Source organism: Monodelphis domestica, chromosome 2, assembly GCF_027887165.1.
Source record: "Monodelphis domestica isolate mMonDom1 chromosome 2, mMonDom1.pri, whole genome shotgun sequence".
NCBI lineage: Eukaryota > Metazoa > Chordata > Mammalia > Didelphimorphia > Didelphidae > Monodelphis > Monodelphis domestica.
This window is the reverse complement of record NC_077228.1, coordinates 261,970,832-261,992,159: the sequence shown is the minus strand read 5'-3', so window position 1 is coordinate 261,992,159 and position 21,328 is coordinate 261,970,832. Positions and strand designations below refer to the sequence as shown.

Genomic DNA, 21,328 nt, shown 5'->3' with positions numbered 1-21,328 from the left:
CACTTGGGTATTTTATTATTTGGGATTTTCCCTGGCAACCAATTAAATTTTAGATTTTAAGTCACAAAGCTAAAATTATCCTTTACAAAACATATTTGTGTTTTTTAAACACAAATTTGATAGGATTCTTTTTACCAATTCTTTTCAAATATTTAATACATATAATATTGAGATTAATTCTTGCTTAAATGTCTGTTAGAATTCACTTGCAAAGCCATTTGCTCATGGGATTTTTCCTTAGGTGGCTTATTGATGGCTTATTCAATTTCTTTTTGAAGATTTCCTCTTCTGTTTCCTCTTCTGTTAATCTCGATATTTAATATTTTTGTAAATATTCATCCATTTCACTTAAGAATATGGTCTGAAATGTTCACACTAAAAATTCTTTCCTGGAGCTTTGAGTAGTAAATAATCCAATTAATTAGAAATAAGTTTGTTTCTACAGGAATTTGAAACTGTCATGATCATGCTCACAATGATTCTGGTGTTTCTGCAACAATTATATCACACACTGACCACTTCTAAGCAAAACCAATGTGCCCTTGTAGTTTCTTAACTGGTCATCAAATTGTTTCCACACTGCTGCATAGGTTTGACATTCAAGTGCAAACTGATTTCCAATAGATGGTCAGATACATGTACATAACTTTATCTGAATTATGTATAATACACCAAAGTAGCCCTCTTGGTTTCTAGTTACGCTGTAATGATACCTCATCAGGTGTATAATCTTGTGATATAGATGTTACAACAGTGTGAGTTTTTATGACACAAATATCAGGCTTTTAAAAAGTAATGATCACTGGATATCTACATTACAAATCATCTTGAAAGCATTATGTACTGTTACAAATATTCTATGTAAATAAACTTCATGTTTACTCTCGTGGAAATATTAAGGCTATTTTCATATTTAAACTCATCCTGTACTTATGCTATTATTCCTTTGTCCAATGTTCAAATGAACTGGTTAACAACATTGGTCAGTGTAGCAAACCAGGCATGTTAGAATCTTGGAAGTATGATTGATGTATTGCCATTATATCCTATGTATTCATTTACCAGACTCATGGCCAGATCACTTAATGATCATTGTATGGAAAGCGACAGTCCAAAGGACAAGCAAATTCCTGGGCCTTGCCGACCACAGTGTCCTAGCTAGAGCCTTGTCAGACCACATTCCTTTCCAAAGCACATGTTGGATTAATCTCCTCCTCTTTGATTTCGTGATTGTCAATTCAACCAATGTTAAAACCTATGTCATGTCATGTATTCATTAATCACTTCCCACTTCACATTCCTAAAATCTCCAATAAAAGTTGGGGAACATGTGCGAGACTCCCTCTTGCCTTTCCTCTCTTGCCCTCGCTCTTGCTCTTGCCTCTTGTACTTCTTAATCTTACATCTCTTGGTCTTGCCTATATTGTTCCTCATGTCTGCTTGATTCTTGCAACATTGTTGCACCACATATCTCCCATTAATCTTTTGGTTCATGGGACCTTGGGAGGTATTACGGGGCTCCCAGCTCCCCACATATTCTCTTGTTTCTCATACTTATAATTTCTCCACTTGTTATCTTGCTCAAGAGAGATATTGACAGAGCTCGCGACTCCCCATGTGTTTTAACTTGTTGTCTCTGAGTCTTTATTCCTGCATCTCTCCCTCTAACTGCATTATCTATTCATCCCTATTCCTCCACCCTCCATTCTCCTTCTCAGGTCACCACCCATGAGTAAACTATATAGGAACTGCAGGAGGTTCCTATAGTCAGCCATTCTGTAGAGTTTCTGAGAGAATGTGTAACCAGTGTGCCCATGATAAAGAGAGGAATATAGGCAACTGAACTTTAAGTACATTTATCATTAATGTGGTTCATGTCATTAGCCAGTTTTTAAAAAAAAAAAGGTAAAGATTGTACATTGCATCCAACAATATTCCTTTTCATCAATTAGAAGTCAAAAACAAAAAATGAATTTTCATCTTTCAACAGAAGAGTTTTTAAAGTTATCTTACTATTTCTTCCCTCATATTTGTATGAGGAAACATTTTCACTTTATTCTTGTTTTAAATCAAATTACAAAAAGAAATTCATTGTAGAACCAGATTTAAAACTGTTTATTTGTGATTGAGTCAAATATTGCAAATTATTGTTCAAATAAAAAAGATCAAATTAAGTTTATATGTAATTATTATATTATGTTAAATGTCTTCCAAATTGTAACTTAAATTAAAATGTTATTTATATTCAATAAAATTTGTAAGATAAAGAATTCTAAATGAAATTGTACATATATTAGGCATATGAGATCTTTAATTCTAACAGGTCTCACATAAAATACATTACTATTTTTTAAACCCTTCCCTTCTGTCTTAAAATTGATATTAAGTATTGATTCTAAGGCAAAAGAGAGGTAAGGGCTAGGCAATTGGGATTAAATGGCTTTCCCAGGACTACATAACTGGGAAGTATCTAAGGCCAGATATGTACCCAGGTCCTCCTAACTAAAGGCCTGGCACTCTATCCTCTGCCACCTAGCTGCCCCTATAATTATTTTATAACTAGACTTTTATGACTTTATATTTATAATTTTCATATAAATAATTTCATAGCAAAATATAAATACTTTATATTTTATAATTATGTAACAATTTTTCATTTGTAGCTTTTATGGGGGCAAAAGTTATTGTAACTATTATAAACATTTAGTGAATAGATATAAAAGAACATTAAAAGAATAATATAAAAGAAGATACTAAATTACCATTAGGATTCCCAACATCTCTTATATGTTGAAAAGGGTGCTCAGGAAAAAAAATTTGGGGTGCTGCTGCCCTATTCTGCCTCAGTCTCTTAAGGAATAAACTTGAAACTTAGCTCAGTCCCTAAATAGCATTAGCCCTACCTTATCCCTGTCCAGATTGCAGTATGACTGCCAGATGATCCTACCTAGCAGCTACCACTGGCCTGGGGTCCTCAAGTGTAGACCCAAAAGTAGTTCCTTATTCTTTGGATTATTGATGAAACCTGACCTGAGCCCTGAATTCCAGATTCCTGTCTTGCTCTCCTAATCATTCACAACTCCCAAGGTCGACATATCTTACAGCTGCTTCCAGGCAGTGAAATGTCACAGTGGATAGAGCATTGGCCCTGGAAACAGGAAGATGTGAGTTTAAATCTGGTCTCAGATATTTTCTAGCTTTGTGATCCTGGGCAAGTCACATATAGTCTATCTCAGTTTTTTCAATTTTAAAATGAGGGTAATAATGGCACTTACTTTACAGGGTAATTATGAGGATCAAAGGAGATATTTTAAAAGTGCTTAGCACAGTCCCTGACACATAATAGACATTTATTAAATATTTATTTCATACCTTTCTACAGGTTGAACAAAAAGTTCAATAGCCATGGCTAAGGGATAAGTAACTCAAGAATATGAAGAAATAGTTCTAAGAAGAATCATAAACAATTAACAACCAAATGCTCCAATCCCTAAAAAAGTGGAGAAATGCAAATCAAAATAATCCTGAGATTTTACTATAAGCCCTCCTAATTGGCAACGATCACAAAAGATTAGAAGAATCACTGTTCAGAATTTGTAAAAAATAAGCATTAAAGTGCATTGTTGTTGGGGCTGTGAAGGGTGTGGTACAATAATTTTGGAAAGAAGTATGGAATTATGTAAATAAAGTAGCTAAAATATCTATCCTTTTTGGCCCAGAGTGTCTAGACTCACAGCCCAAGGAGGTCACCGATAAGAAGAAAAACATCATATCCACCAAAATATTTATGACAGTTCTTTTTTTGTAATAGCAAAGAATTGGAAAGTGGATGCCCTTTGATAATTGAATATTACTCTGCTACAAGAAATGATGAATGTGATGAATACAGAGGAACTTGGAAAGATCTATGTAAATTGATGTAGCATATAATCAGTCAAGAAAAGAATGTACACAATGATGACCACAATGTAAATAGAAATAATAATTATATACACACAAAAAATCAGAAGTGAATGCTGCAAAATTGAAATGAACAATCATGATTTGAAAGAAGAGATATGAAGACTTCCACTCCACCCTTCCCTGTTGTGGAGGTGGGAAGTTCACAAGTGTGAACAATGCACATGTTTTCAGAATTTTTCAGAACATCAATCAGTTATGCTAATTTTCCCCACTTTCTTGTCTTAAAGAAAATACTTTTTGTTAGAGAAGAATGGGATGAGATGGGGGAGGGAGACTAAGGGAAATCATATTTTTTTAAAGACATTAATAAAATAATAGTTTTGAGTAAGAATAGTTTAGTATTCTAAAGTGGACATCAAGAAAACATGGAATACGCAGCAAGACAGTCAAGAGAGATAAAATAAGGCAAGCCAGCTTTATTGAAGGGAAATACTTGTAATGAAGAGGACTAGATCAACACTGAAGCAAGTCAAATCTGATGGGTTTTTAGAGGCTTCTAATTTGTTTCAAACTATGTATTGGGTGGGAGGGAAGTTGAAGCCTGGACCTGGGGACCAATACTGATTCATTCTGGGGGCAGAAAGCCCCCCCACACACACATACCTGCAATGGTAAGGGGATAGAAATGTTTAGGAAACACACAGCTGGTAGATATTCAAGCACCTCCTGGCAGAGAAATGATGCTTTCAGGCTTTACTGAAGACTTTATATAACTCACTCAGGAGATTTGAGCTTCTTCATTAAGCAGAATGGAGAGGCTACTGAGGTCCTTAACAACTTGTCTCCTTACTTACCCCCAGTAAGCTAAGTGGTATCCAAATGAAACCCAAAAAAGATGATAAAAGAAAGGGTCACTCAAGCTCCTGATGGGACAATCCAAGGTCTCCTCTTTAAAAAAAAATTAAAAATTAAAAAAATACATATAGCTGTATAGAGATATATTAAAGCATTACTGTCTTCCTAGGCTCTCCACATGGAAAAAACCCATCCCAGAAGCTCTTTGCCTCTATTATAACAGGACCAGACTTTAGAGAGTATCTGGTTCAATTCATATATAATCAGAACTTTACCCTCAAAGGAGTCATTTATCCTTACTTAAAGACATCTAAGGAAATGAGATATCATGTGGTAGTGAAGGTGGAGGAGGAATTTCCACTTTAAATCTTACTACATTTCCTCACACAAGCTATGCATTTTATAAATAATTACATGAATTAATGAAATAAAGACCCATTTGGCAAAACAAGAATGACAAATGAAATGTCATTTTTCCCCTCTCTCCACTTTAGAAGAGACAGACAGAGAATCTAAGAAAACACAAGATTTTCTCATTCATGTAGGACTTAAGGTATTATCTTGTATGAGAAATTGATATCAGGGGGCTCCCTGCAGGCAGAGACATGGGCTATTTCTGGCAGTCAGTGACCCAGCGATTCAGTTTCTTCCTCAAAGCCCCCATCACCTCACGGTTTCTCAAACTATAGATCAAAGGGTTGAGCATGGGTGTGAGGACTGTGTAGAAGAGGGAGACTATCTTGTCATGACCAGGAGCACGGTAGCGCTTTGGTCTCAGGTAGATGAACATGGCTGCCCCATAAAAGAGAGAGACAGCTGCCAGATGGGAAGAACAGGTAGTCAGAGCTTTTTGTCGGGCTTGGGCAGAATTCATGCTGATCACAGCCCTCAGGATTTTGGCATAGGAAGCCACAATTATGGAGAAAGGAAGGAGGAGCATAAAAACACAGCAGGAAAAAAGTAGGGTATCAAAGAGAGATGTGTCAGCACAAGCCAGCTTCAACAAAGCTGGCACCTCACAGAAAAAGTGATCCACTTCTCGAGAACCACAATAGGGGAAAGTCATGGCTGCCACTACTTGGATCAACCCATCTAAGGTTCCAAAGGCCCAGGAGCTACCAACAATCTGAAGGCACACTCTTTGGCTCATGAGCACATGGTAGCGTAATGGGTGGTTGATGGCCACATAGCGGTCATAAGCCATGAGGCCAAGTAGAAGACCCTCAGAGCCAACTAGGGTGACAAAGAGACCAATCTGAAGCCCACATCCAATGAAAGAAATTGACTTTCTCTCATGTATGAAATTGTCAGCCATCTTGGGCACAATGGTACAGATCAGAGTGAGATCCATAAAGGAGAGATGGCTAAGGAAAAAGTACATGGGAGTATGGAGCTGGGCATCACTATAGATCAGGAAGAGAAGGAGGATATTCCCAGCCAAGGCCACTGTAAAGACCACCAGGACAGCAGAGAAAAGGACAAGATCAGTTTGGCTGTGTGAGAAGATGCCCAAAAGGATGAAGTCACCTACTAATGAATGGTTCAGCCATGGCCCCATGTTTCTTCTGTTCAACATCACCTAGTGAAAGAAACAGATGAATACTGAGACTCAGTCATTTCTCTAGATAAAACCTTTTCTATCTATCCAGGCAGCTAGGTGAAAAGTAAATAGAGTACTTAGTAGTGAAGACCTGAGTATAAATTCTGCCACAGACAAGTAGCTATATGACCATGGGTAACTCACTTAACTCTCTGAACCTTTTTTATCTATAAAATTGTTGGGAGCAGCTGGGTAGCTCAGTGGATTGAGAGCCAGTCCTAGAGACGGGAGGTCCTAGGTACAAATCTGGCCTCAGACACTTCCCAGCTGTGTGACCCTGGGCAAGTCACTTGACCCCCATTGCCTACCCTTACCACTCTTTTGCCTTGGAGCCAATACATGGTATTGACTCCAAGATGGAAGGTAAGGGTTTAAAAAAAAAAAAGAACTCATTGAACTCTGTTACCTTTCAGTTCTAACTGCATGATCTGGAATCCAATCCATCTATACAGCCATCAATTCTCAGTCAATTCCTTCTTTCAAAGCATTGTGGACCACCCAATAGTTTTTAAAAAATAATAAAACTCATTGTGCTACCCCCAGGTAGCTGGGGATATAATCACCTGGCTCAGAGAACTTTAATATTTATGTATCTTTCTTCGTTTCTGCCCTTACCAAAATAGGGGAAAGTAGGTTAACTAGTGATTAAAAGTTAACCAATTTTTAAGGGGTAAAATATGAGCATGAGCTTATATAATATACATAGAAATGAAAACTATAATAAAACATTAAAGACAGTTGACTTTTAAAATAATGGGGGGGGCAGAAATCAAGAGAGAGGTGGTTCAATAGATAAAGAGTCAGGCCTCAAGACAGGGGCTCCTGGGTTCAAATTTGACCTCTGATATTTCCTAGCTATATGATACTGAGTAAATCACTCAACCCAAATTACCTAGACTTTATCACCCTTCTGCCTTGGAACCAATAAGTAGTATGGATTCTAAGATAGAAGGCAAGCATTAAAAAAAATAGTTCAACAGAGAATTCCATAGGATCACAGATTTAGAGTTACAAGGGTTCTCAGAAGTCATCTAGACTTTACACAGAAAATTTCTTTGAGAAATTTCTGGGATTGATGAATTATGGGTGGAAAGAAAAGGACAGCTGTATTAAGGATTAGTAGGGAGACTTTCCATATGCCCAACTCTGTCTGGAATCTTCTCCATACTAATTGGATGGTTTCAAGAGAAACTCAAGAGTTATAAAAGCTGATTTATCAGCAGTCCAGTGTGTACATCTTCAGTCCCTTAGCTGCATATTAAATATGGAATAAACATTCATATAGTTAACAACTTTGCACTTGGTCAGTAGCTGGGAATGAGGCAAGAATAGTCTGTAAAATGGCTTTCTCTATATGAAGTGGGTTGAATAAAAAGTCTTGACCTCTTTGGCACCAGGGGCTAGTTATATATAGGGACAGAAGCAAATATGTTAAGAGCCAGGGTGGAAGCATGGGGCTCATTCACACAAGAATGCCCCTATAGGAAGGACTCCTAATGCTAGAAGCATTGGTGGAAGATAGGGAGAAGATTGATGAGATGAACATGTCTGCTTTCACTATATCCTTCTCCATACTCTGATGAGTTTGGATTAAGGAAAGAAGCTACTGGTCTGACAGTCTGTTTCTCTTGTCACAAAAAAAAAAAAAGATGAATAATTTTCAAAATCTAGTCTAGCACCCCAATTTTACAGATGAAAATAACAGCAACATATGTTTACATAGCACTTCAAAGTTGACAAAGTTCTTTTCTCACAATTGTCTTCTTAGAAATATTTCCTTGTTCTCAGTTTTCCTCATACCATATTTATTTGCAGACCCCTACTCCTCAAATAGAATGCAAGCTTTTTGAGGATAGGGATCATTTCTTTTTTTTGTCTTTGTATCACTAGTATATAGAACCATGTCTAAAACATAATAGGTTCTTAATAAATGTGCATTCCGTTTTGTATTTTTGAACTGAATTCTCTGTGCTAACAAAGCTCAGACCATTTTTTCTAACTGGAATGCCCTCCTCCTTACACCCCATTCCTCCCTTTTAAAATCTGACACACATCTTTTAAAGATCAACTTGAATGCCACCTCCACTACAAAGCCTTCATTTATCACTCTAGACTGAAATGATCTCACCAAAATCCTAAATATCTTGTCTAGACCACCCTTATGACATAGTGCCTTATACTGAAGCTATTGCATGCATGTCTTGTCTCTTCTAATAGCCTGTATGATCATATCTTGAATAGCTGTGCTCTAGAGAAACAGGTAATACCTATTAATCATGTAATAAATGTCTATATGCATGCATTTGACTTTAGGCTTTTTAACAAGTAAAGCAAAAAAGAAAAAGAAAAAGAAAGGGGACAGAAGAGGGAAGTGAGAGGAGTGAGAAGGGAGAAGAGAGGGAAGAAGAAAGGAGAGGAAAAGAAAGGGAAAAGGAAAGGAAAGAGGAAAAGAAAGGAAAGGGGAAAGGCAAGGAAGTCAAAATTAGATACAAACAGAATAAGAACAAGAAGAATTGCCCAGAAAGGCAGAGAGAGAGAGAGGCAGGAAAAAAGAAGGAAGAGAAAAGCAATGAGTTGAGAAGAGAGACTGAAAAGTAAAAGAGAACTAAAAGAGGCAGAGATGGAAAATCAGCAAGCAACAAAGCAGAAATTCCTTGAGAGGTGAATAGAGCAGGCAGGACAGAGAGAAGTCACTCACCAGGAATCCTCCTGAGAAAAAAGAGATCAGCAGAGAAACTCCTTCACCAAAATGCTTCTAATATCACAAAATGCCATTTCTCATAGCAGGAGTGTAAGATTAGCCCCTACAAATTGTACATGTCGTGTTCAACCTTCTTTGCCTCATCCTTTCTCTCCTACCCTCACCCCAGTTCTCAGGCAGGACCAGTACCTAAACACTATGGGAGCATGAAGCTCAGGGACCACATATTTGGATTCTCTTTTTCTGGCCCACTCTATCAGCCCTGTATTTCTGTCTGTCTATTAACCAAAGAAAAATCTCTTCCCCTCAGCCCAACGAGGAAAGGAAGGAAAATACTGACCCAAATAAGAAACTCAGTCAGGAACAGTGATAGGATGGAAACACACAAATCCAAGTTTCAGTGCAATGCCTCATCTTTCATTTGAATCTCCCACACCACTTCACCCTGAAGAACAGGGCCTCCACTCACCATCCACCTAAGAATTAAATCCCAGAGAAAGAGCTAAGAGTCAGCGTCATTCCCAGAGGAAGTGCAGGTGCCTCCAACCCCAAGGACAAGCTCTCCCCAGCTCACAATTAGCACAAGTCCAACAAAGGGAGCAGTGGGAATAAGGCAAGAATTCTGAATGAAGACCTGTGGAGTCAGGGAATCTGGAGCATGGCAAAGACAAAGAAGGAAGTCCAGACTTCTTTAAAAGTGTAAAAAGATAGAGGTGGTATTTAGTGCCTTCTCATCTTTCTTTCTACACCTTCCACCTGGTAGGCACCCAAGTCCTTCATATTGTTCTCCCACTGCCCAGGGATCCCCAGTTCAGTGCCTCAGACATCTTTGGAGGTTGCTAGAATCAGTATTTTTCCTTTTTTCTCCTCTATTCAAAACTTATTGAAATTACAAGCCCTGATGTAGGAGGACTCTGTACCTCCTAGATGAGTGTTTTTTTTTTACAATTTACTTAAATCTTTAAGTCTTTCATTCATAAAATAAAAATCATAATCACTCTACCTTTCCCAAGTATCATAAGGATCAAATTATGTGACTGGAAGACACAAATTAAAGTCATCAAAATTAAAAGTTTGGTTTTTTATCATTCTTATTCTGTCATTCTTCCAACTCTACTTCAGTCCTATTCTATTGATTCATAATGACATAGAGGCAATTCTAAATTCTCAATGATTTGATAGGTAAAGCTTCTATCCTGCCCTAACAAGTTGGAGAGGCCTTACATCCTGGTCCAGTGGCATCTGTTATATGGCAATCAGCCCACTTAAATTTGGAAAGAGACTCATTATTAGAATTCTAGTTACCAGGGACCACAATAACTCACAAGAACTATTTTTTGACTGTTGATATTTTATTATTATTATTATTATTACAAGAGATAACATTGTGCAATGAAGAAAGCACTGGACTTGCTTTAAAGGCCTGAACACAAATTCCTTCTCCAAGACAAGCTAATTATTTGATATACAACATACTTCCCCTCACTGAGACTCAAGTACCCCCATATATAACATAAGGATAATGTAATGATTAGAATTTAGGGGAGATGGGGAGACTGAGGCAGGTAGAAATTAGTTTCTCTCTGCAAGGAGTATTATATTTTTTAGAGGTTTATTAAAGGTTAAAGATTAAGAATATACAAGTAAGAAACATGTGCCTAGGCCAGAGGCCTAGACAAAATAACCTCACATCATGGAAGAGACGCCTCTGCTCCAAAACGGAAGTCCAAAAGACCAAGCCCCACAAAAGCCTTTGAATCAACTTAAATACCTTCTCGATCTCGGCCCAGGTGAGATTACAAGGCATTCTGGGGAAGTGGAGCAAAGGCTCATGGGGATTGTAGTCCTGTATTCGAGTCTATTTTTTACAATAATTACATTTGCACTGCACAATTATTGTAAGCACTGTGAAAACTTTTGAGTCCCATAGAAAAGTGAATTGTTTTTTGCTATCCTCTCTACATTCTTCTGTTGAATCACTTCACTAGGTTCACAAAGGCTTGTTTACCCAGCAAGGAGCCATAAGTCAAAAGTGTTAGGGGAACATCATTCTTCAGTTTATGGCTCTCCTGTCATAAATAATAACAATTTGCTTTTTAAAAAAAAACTTACCTTCCTTTATATTATTTATTAGTTCTAAGGCAGAAGAGCAGTAAGGGCTAGGAGATGGGATTAAGTGAGTTGACCAAGGTCACACAGCCATATTTGAACCAAGGACTTTCTGTCTCTGGACCTGGCACTCTATCCACTGAGCCACATAGCTATCCCCAAATAATAATAATTTGAATCGGACTTCCAGGTAAACATGACTGCAATCTAAACTTCCTCTCCCGGGCACCAAGCGAAATAGACTACCTCAAAAGAGCATAAAAATCACCTTTGGAAGAATGGAGGGACTCTCCAGTACCCCACAGAAACGAAGGTACATAGAGTTCAAACATTTCCACACTATCAGGAGGAAAAGCTTGCACAAAAACGTGAACTGAGCCGCCATTCCCCTCCCACCACCTCCTCCACCAAACCAGAGTAGGGTATCAGAGCGCTCACTGGGACAGTGAGTGAGTGAGGAACGTCTCTGTCAGGGGGGGCACACCAGGGTCTTTGGAATCTAAAGACTGCTAGGAAACGACCTCTCAGGGCGGTTTCACTGGAGAACCCTGCGCACTGGAGAGCACACAGACAGCGGGTCCCCTGCAAACTGGGAACAGTGAGGAGTCTCGAGAGTCTGTAAAAACTGCCTAACGCCAAAGCGTTACCCCTCGCTGTAGTGAGGGGGGGCAAGCCAGGCTCCCTGGAAACTGACAGGGAATACCAGAGTTCCACCCCTCAGAGTGGTTTTACAGGAGATTCCTGCGCACGGGCGAGAAGAAATCGCAGAGCATGGGGGCGGGCGCGCTGAACACAGGGGCCTGCCAGCTGAGCACCAGGCGGACGCGTTAAGAAACCTCAGAGGCTGGGAAGAACTAGTCTGAGTCAACCTAAATTCACAGAAAACCCACCCATAGCACCCAGACCTCAGATCAAAAAGGAAAGGGGAATAAAACCACCAAAGAAATGGCTCACACGGCCCAAAATCAAGCCTCCAAGAAGAAAGGGGGAAAAGTGACTATTGAAAACTTTTATGGCGGGAGTACCCAAGGAAAAGAAGAGAAAGAGGATGAAATCCAAACAAAATCAAAACATGCCTTCCAAAATGGAAATTATCCACAAGCTCTGGAAGAACTCAAATTGGAGCTTATCCAAAAGATGGAAACCTTCTGGAAAGAAAAATGGGAGAAAGAGATCAGCAGTCTGATAGACAAGACTTCACAATTGGAGAAAGAGCTGGAAGCATCTAACAGAAGGGCAGAACAAGCTGAAAAAGCAAAACCAGTCCCTAAAGATCAGAATTAAGCAACTGGAAGACAGTGAGCTTGCAAAACAGCAAGAATTAATAAAGCAAAGCCAAAAAATTAATGAATTAGAAGAAAACATAAAATATCTCACTGACAAGGTGACAGACCAGGAAAACAGAAGAAGAGACAACTTGAGAATTATTGGTCTGCCCGAAACACCAGAGATAAACAAAAACATCGATGCTATACTATAGGAGATTATAGAAGAAAATTGCCCACATGTTCTGGAGCAAGGGGGCAAAATAGAAATAGAAAGGGTTCATAGAACACCCTCTATACTAAATCCCCAAAAGACAACCCCCAGGAATGTAATCACCAAATTCAAGAGCTTCCAAGCAAAGGAGAAAATCCTATAAGAAGCCAAGAAGAGGAGCTTCAGATATAGAGGGGCTCCCATAAGGATCACACAGGACTTAGCGGCTAACATGCTAAGAGACCACAAAGCATGGAACACGATATTTAGAAAGGCAAGAGAGCTGGGTCTCCAACCAAGAATCAACTACCCAGCAAAACTGACTATATACTTCCAGGGGAAAGTATGGGCATTCAACAAAATAGAAGATTTCCAAGTATTTGCTAAGAAAAGACCAGAACTCAGTGGAAAATTTGATATTCAATCACAGAAAGCAAGAGAAACATGAAAAGGTAAATATGAAAGAAAGGGAAAAGGAGGAAAATCTTATCTTTTTCTTTAAGTCAAACTCTCTTCTATAAGGACTACATTTACATCAAATTATATATATATATATATATATAAATTTGTGGGGAAAATGTATTGTGTAACTCTCAAAAATTGTATGCATCATAAGAGTAGTTAGAAGAATCATGCATAGGGAAAGATTAGGGCATCAAGAAGATTTGGTAAAGGGGGGTAAGAAAGAAAAAGGGAGGGGGGAATCATCGATGATGCTAAGATTTACTTCAAGAAATGGGGGTGGGGAACTAAATCGAATAATCTTTCCCATACAAAGATACCCATGGGAAGGGGAGAGGAAGAACTCTCATACGAGGAGAGGAAGAGAGCGCGAAGTGGTATTACTTAAACCTTACTCTCAGTGAAATCAACTCTGAGAGAGAAGAACATCTAGATCCATTGGGATCCTGAATTCTATCTTATCCAACAGGGTAAGAGAGAAAGGAAAATTAAGGAGGGTGAGGGGTGAGGGAGTATAAAAAGGGAGGGAAGGAGAGGGGGAGGGGAAGGGAGCATTAAAAGGGAGGGGCTAGAAAAGGAAGCATCTCAAGGGAGGGGACTAGGGGGACTGGCCTAAAGTAAATCACTGGTTCAAAAGGTTATAGCTAAAGAAGAAAGGTCAGAACTAGGGGAAGATATCAAAATGCCAGGGAATCCACAAGTGACAATCATAACTTTGAACATGAATGGGATGAACTCACCCATAAAACGTAGACAAATAACAGATTGGATTAGAACCCAAAACCCTACCATATGTTGTCTTCAAGTAACACATATGAGGCGGGTTGATACTCACAAGGTTAGAATTAAAGGATGGAGTAAGACCTTTTGGGCATCAACTGATAGAAAGAAGGCAGGAGTTGCAATCATGATATCTGACAAAGCCAAATCAAAAATAGACCTGATCAAAAGGGATAGGGAAGGTAAATATATTCTGTTAAAAGGGAGTATAGACAATGAGGAAATATCACTAATCAACATGTATGCACCAAATGGTATAACATCCAAATTTCTAATGGAGAAACTAGGAGAATTGAAGGAGGAAATAGACAGTAAAACCATATTAGTGGGAGACTTGAACCAACCACTATCAAATTTAGATAAATCAAACCAAAAAATAAATAAGAAAGAGGTAAAAGAGGTGAATGAAATCTTAGAAAAATTAGAGTTAATAGACATATGGAGAAAAATAAATAGGGACAAAAAGGAATATACCTTCTCAGCACCACATGGCACATTCACAAAAATAGATCATACACTAGGTCACAGAAACATGGCATTCAAATGCAGAAAAGCAGAAATAATAAATGCAACTTTTTCAGATCATAAGGCAATAAAAATATTGATCAGTAAGGGCTGTGAGATTTAAAATGGTTGAGGTCTTAAACTGTAGTGTTTAAAATAGTGGAAGATATAAATTGTGATAGATATAAGAGAGGGTGAGTAAATTTGACCGCAGAAATATGTTTCACTACAGTGTCTTGGGTTTTAAATCAAATATAAGGTGGTCGCCAGGGAAATATTCCCAATTATTCAAATACCCAAGTCAATTGGGTTTTATAGAGATTTTAATTAACAATACAATGAGTAATCAAAGAAAGAGAGAGAGAGTAAGAAAGGAATAAGTATTAAAGGCCTCAAGCCAATATGGCCTAGACCTGAGTCTTAAAAGAGAAATCAGTCAGTTTTTTAACACTCACCACAAGGTCTGACTAAACAAGGATTCTAGTAACACCAGGCCAGTGTCCTTCCTCAAAGAGTCTTCCAGCCAGAGATTGTTTCAAAGGGCCTATCTCAAGAGCCTCCAGAGCTCCTACCCCAGAGGGACAGAGCCCCTCAGAGGAGCTCCTGAAGGAGCTCTCCTTCAGAATGAGAGTCAGAAATCGAGATTCCCCCAATGAGATCCAAGCTCTTATTTTTAAGGGCAAAATTTCCTCTGTCATCTCCCCTAAGTCCTTACATCTACCAATCACTGTAGATGTTTCTAAAGGACCACCCATTTTGAATTCACAGCTGAGTAGTTTTAATCTCTTTAGTAAGTCAGGAAAAAATGCTGCTGTGTCGACAAATTTCATTAAGAAAAAACCTCTGAATAAGTTATCACCCTTTTAGGTTTAAGTAGTTTACAAGTTGCCCCACCTTTATAGGTACTTAGTATCCCATTGTATCAATTCTAAAACAGTCATGACTCAAAGAACTTCCTGTCCCTTCCATAAGCAAGGATCAAAGTACTTTCATTGTTTAGCAAACAGTTTTCTGTCCTAAAGCAGTCTTAAGTAGGGTGGAGCAGGGACACTCCCAAGGCAAGGAGCCTTCACATTCAAGTAGAATTCTCACTATCTGCTAGGGAATTCTTCCAAGTAGAAGATTCCCCAATGGGGGAAACCCCTAACATTCATAAGTCTGAGAAATTTTTAGGTTTACAGGGTACATGGAGAGCCAAACCAAAAATTAATTGGAAATTAAATAATATGATACTCCAAAATTGGTTAGAGAAGAAATCATAGAAACAATTAATAATTTCATTGAGGAAAATGACAATAGTGAAACATCCTTTCAAACCTTATGGGATGCAGCCAAAGCAGTACTTAGAGGAAAATCCATATCCTTGAGTGCATATATTAACAAATTAGGGAGGGCAGAGATCAAGAATTGGAAATGCAAATCAAAAAACTTGAGAGAGAACAAATTAAAAACCCCCAGAAGGAAACCAAACTAGAGATCCTACAAATTAAGGGAGAAATTAATAAAATCGAAAGTGATAGAACTATTAAACTAATAAACAAGACTAGAAGCTGGCACTTTGAAAAAAAACAGACAAAATAGACAAAGTACTGGTCAATCTAATTTTAAAAAGGAAAGAAGAAAGGCAAATTAACAGCATCAAGGATGAAAAGGAGGACCTCACCTCCAGTGAAGAGGAAATTAAGGCAATCATTAAAAACTACTTTGCCCAACTATATGGCAATAAATATACCAACCTAGGTGATATGGATGAATATTTACAAAAATATAAATTGCCTAGACTAACAGAAGAAGAAATAGTTTTCTTAAATAATCCCATATCAGAAAAAGAAATCCAACAGGCCATCAAAGAACTTCCTAAGAAAAAATCCCCAGGATCTGATGGATTCACAAGTGAATTCTATCAGACATTCAAAGAACAGCTAATCCCAATACTGTACAAACTATTTGACATAATTAGCAAAGAGGGAGTTCTACCAAATTCCTTTTACGACACAAACATGGTACTGATTCCAAAGCCAGGCAGACCAAAAACAGAGAAAGAAAACTATAGACCAATCTCCCTAATGAAAATAGATGCAAAAATCTTAAATAGGATACTAGCAAAAAGACTCCAGCAAGTGATCAGAAGAGTCATTCACCATGATCAAGTAGGATTTATACCAGGGATACAGGGCTGGTTCAATATCAGGAAAACCATCCACATAATTGACCACATCAATAAGCAAACCAACAAAAATTGCATGATTATTTCAAAAGATGCAGAAAAAGCCTTTGATAAAATACAACACCCATTCCTATTAAAAACCCTAGAAAGCATAGGAATAGAAGGGTCGTTTCTAAAAATAATAAACAATATATATCTAAAACCATCAACTAATATCACCTGCAATGGGGATAAACTAGATACATTCCCAATAAGATCAGGAGTGAAACAAGGATGCCCGTTATCACCTCTATTATTTGACATTGTACTAGAAACACTAGCAGTAGCACTTAGAGAAGAAAAAGAAATTGAAGGCATTAAAATAGGCAAGGAGGAGACCAAGTTATCACTCTATGGATGACATGATGGTCTACTTAAAGAATCCTAGAGATTCAACCAAAAAGCTAATTGAAATAATCAACAACTTTAGCAAAGTTGCAGGATACAAAATAAACCCACATAAGTCATCAGCATTTCTATATATTTCCTACACAGCTCAGCAGCAAGAACTAGAAAGAGAAATCCCATTCAAAATCACCTTAGACAAAATAAAATACTTAGGAATCTATCTCCTGAGACAAACATAGGAACTATATGAACACAACTACAAAACACTCTCCACACAACTAAAACTAGACTTGAACAATTGGAAAAACATTAATTGCTCATGGATAGGATGAGCCAATATAATAAAAATGACCATCCTACCCAAACTCATCTATCTATTTAGTGCCATACCCATTGAAGTTCCAAAAAAAATTTTTACTGATTTAGAAAAAGCTATAACAAAGTTCATTTGGAAGAACAAAGGATCAAGGATATCCAGGGAAATAATGAAAAAAAAATACAAAGGGGGGCTTGCAGTTCCAGATCTCAGACTATATTATAAAGCAGCAGTCATCAAAACAATTTGTTACTGGCTAAGAGACAGAAAGGAGGATCAGTGGAATAGACTCGGGGTAAGTGACCTCAGCAAGACAATATATAACAAATCCAAAGATCCCAGCTTTTGGGACAAAAATCCACTATTTCATAAAAACTGCTGGGAAAATTGGAGGACAGTGTGGGAAAAATTAGATTTATATCAACACCTCATACCCTACACCAAGATAAATTCAAAATGGGTGAATGACTTGAACATAAAGAAGAAAACTATAAGAAAATTAGGCGAGCACAGAATAGTATACATGTCAGACCTTTGGGAAGGGAAAGACTTTAAAACCAAGCAAGACTTAGAGTCACAAAATGCAAAATAAATAATTTTGACTACATCAAATTAAAAAGGTTTTGTACAAACAAAACCAATGTAACTAAAATCAGAAGGAAAGCAACAAATTGGGAAACAATCCTCATAAAAACCTCAGACAAAAGGTTTAATTACTCAAATTTACAAAGAACTAAATCAATTGTGCAAAAAATCAAGCCATTCTCCAATTGATAAATGGGCAAGGGACATGAATAGGCAATTTTCAGATAAAGAAATCAAAACTATTAATAAGCAAAGTGTTCTCAATCTCTATAATCAGAGAGATGCAAATTAAAACAACTCTGAGATATCACCTCACACCTAGCAGATTGGCTAACATGACAGCAAAGGAAAGTAATGAATGCTGGAGGGGATGCGGCAAAGTAGGGACGCTAATTCACTGCTGGTGGGGTTGTGAACTGATCCAACCATTCTGGAGGGCAATTTGGAACTATGCCCAAAGGGCGATAAAAGACTGTCTGCCCTATGATCCAGCCATAGCACTGCTGGGCTTGTACCCCAAAGAGATAATAAGGAAAAAGACTTGTACAAGAATATTCATAGCAGCACTCTTTCTGGTGGCCAAAAATTGGAAAATGAACGGATGCCCTTCAATTGGGGAATGGCTAAACAAATTGTGGTATATTTTGGTGATGGAATACTATTGTGCTATAAGGAATAATAATGTGGAGGAATTCCATGGAGACTGGAACAACCTCCAGGAAGTGATGCAGAGCAAGAGGAGCAGAACCAGAAGAACATTGTACACAGAGCCTGACACACTGTGGTACAATCGAACATAATGGACTTTTCCATTAGTGTCAATGCAATGTCCCTGAACAATCTGCAGGGATCTAAGAGAAAAAACACTATCCACAAGCAGAGGACAAATTGTGGAAGTAAAAACACCGAGGAAAAACAACTGCTTGACTACAGGGGTTGAGGAGATATGACGGAGGAGAGACTCTAAATGAACACCCTAATGCAAATACCAACAACATGGAAATGGGTTCGAATCAAGAATACATGTGATACCCAGTGGAATTGCTAGGGAGAGGTGGGGGTTGGGGGGAGGAAAAGAAAATGATCTTTGTCTCCAATGAATAATGCTTGGAAATTACCAAATAAAATAATGTTTAAAAAGAAATGAAAAAATAATAATAATTTGAATCAGAGTTTAAAATCTGAGAACAAACTAGTGGAGGAGGTGCTCTACCAGTAGGAATCAAAAATCTAAAATTATGCCCTATCATCCTGAAAATGACCCACAGCCAGAACAATTAAGTTACAACTTGTCACACAATATATTGGTAACACTGAGGCATGAAAGAAGGCTCGCCAGAGTCAACATGTCTCTGATCTATTTCTACAATGTCATCAAGAACAATGATAGACCTGCCTACCAGATGTTCTTTGGACTGAAGCCACATCTGCCTACCTGTCTCTGAGGATGGAGATGATATAGAGACTCATGACCAGAATGGAGTCCTGTTAAAAGACCAGTTGAGTTCCATCAAATAACTATAGCTTCAACTTAGAAGAGCCCAGAGAACAAGCAATGTCATAGCATTCAAATCACTTCCATGAACACTAGAGTCTTGCTTCAAAATGTTAATGTCCCAAGAAAACCCAAATAATGGAGAAGTAGCAACTGGTACCTGATGAAGGAGAGGACCCAGTTCAAAATCCAAAAAAAAGGGGGGATTTGGATGTATCTTTAGGAGATGAGGAAGGATATCAGTTCTATGGGGAGATAGTGTGGTACAGTGAAAGATGTGTCCAAATTAGAGGGGTTGGAAACCTAGCTCTGTGTGATCTTGGGTAAGTCACTTCCCCCCTCCATTTCCCTATCTATAAAATGAGAGTTGTATTTGATTTTCCTCTTGTGAATTTCAAAACTACTCAACCCTATTCAAACCATTCTTTAGAAGATGGGATTTAGCTATTTCCTGATCAATAACAATAGAGATACTTGGAATAACAGAATCAGGTCTTGGAAACTACAATCTCCACCCTACTCAGGGTAACAAGATTTAGGAAGGGCTGCAGCAAAACTCAAGATTTAATTATTTGAGAATATGGCGTTCAACAGACATGTGCAAAAAGGACAGACCTCTGGGCGGTCCTAGGTTAAGCTAGAGCCACCATTGGCACATGTGAGAAACAGGAAGTGAGGTAGAGGACAGCTCAGGAGTTCTGGGGACTTCCTGTGTAGAGGGGAGAGGTTGTTGGAGCCTGGTGCTTGGAGTGGAGGAGCCCTCAGACTGTGCTCCATTTTGGTCACGTGAGTGATAGGGACTGATCTCTTTTCTTTGCCTCAGCTATCCAGGGCCTTGGGCCTTTGGCTCAGCTTAAGCAGAGTGGGTATTTAAGCCCTATTTCCTTCTCTCCCTTTTCTCTCTCTCTATCTCTTTCCCTCTAATACTTTTCTTCCTCCTGTTTGTAATTAAAACACTATAAAAAGGTTGACAGCTGACTTGAGTTTTCATTTAGGAATTACATAGCTGAATTCCTTGGCGACCTTAAATTAATATATATCAGTCTTTTAAAGTGATTTCCATAACACACTCTCATATTAAATCTTTATTATTTATTCATTGAATCTATTTATTTAATATTATTGAATTATTTATTGAATTAATTTTTTAATTTATTGAATACTATTTATTTATTGAATATATCAAATCCTTAAGGGAAGGATTTAAGGAAGTGAGCATTTGCTCAGCCCTTACTTTGTGCCAGACACTTTTTACCAGTATTATCTCATTTGATCCTCACAACAATCCAAGAAGGTAGATGTCCATTTTACAGTTGAAGAAACTGAAATTAAGAAACTAATGGCCTGAGTCCTACAAGGATTACATATCTGAAATATTTTCTGCCCATAGTAGACCTTAGTCAGACTCCCTGGTAAATAAGAAGGCAAGATTACTGAATAAAGTATCCAAGCCCCATGAAGTATATTCTCAACAAATGCAGGGGAACAACTGGTGTCAGATGTTGGAGAGGACTTGGGTCAAAATCCAGTTAAAGAAAAAGGTGAATTTGGATGTATCCTTAGAGAGAAGGAAGGATACCAAGACTTCTAGCCAAAAGGACACTTCTAAGGGCTAGAGGAAAGAATGAAATATTGAGAAAGACTGCTACTTCAGCTTTAGAGGTTCCAGGGGAGCAGAAGTCACTGATGATGCCTGATCCTTCAGGGAGTCAGAAATTCCCCTATTCATTCTTGTTTGACTACTGAGCACAAAAAGAGACTGTGCCCAGAGGCACATGCTCCCTAACTAAGAAGCAGAAGACTGATGGTTCAGAAATATCAGCAAGTCATTATAGAAATTCCCAAACTATCCCATAAGAGACCAAAATGACATAGAATGGAGGTTATATCACCTAGAGTGTAAAGTAGCATACCATGTTGATGAAGATGCCTTCCTGGTGTAACGTGCAAGAACTGCTTTAAAAAAAAAAAACTTATAAGAAAAT

General features: G+C 38.0%; 2 protein-coding genes across 2 annotated transcripts in view; both read right to left on the bottom strand.

The window, feature by feature from the left end:
• LOC100618597 (olfactory receptor 56-like) overlaps positions 1–21,328 on the bottom strand; it is a 93,772-nt gene that overhangs the window by 21,626 nt on the left and 50,818 nt on the right. The gene's annotated exons all lie outside the window — the stretch shown is intronic.
• On the bottom strand, positions 4,180–7,959 carry LOC100618565 (olfactory receptor 56-like). Its single transcript, XM_056817791.1, has one exon. It carries the CDS (start codon positions 6,332–6,334, stop codon positions 5,369–5,371), a length of 966 nt encoding a protein of 321 aa, XP_056673769.1. The 5' UTR covers positions 6,335–7,959; the 3' UTR covers positions 4,180–5,368.

Bases quoted from the DNA above. Each gene is read 5' to 3' on its own strand.
- LOC100618565 (XM_056817791.1), bottom strand. From the start codon at position 6,334: ATGTTGAACAGAAGAAACATGGGGCCATGGCTGAACCATTCATTAGTA.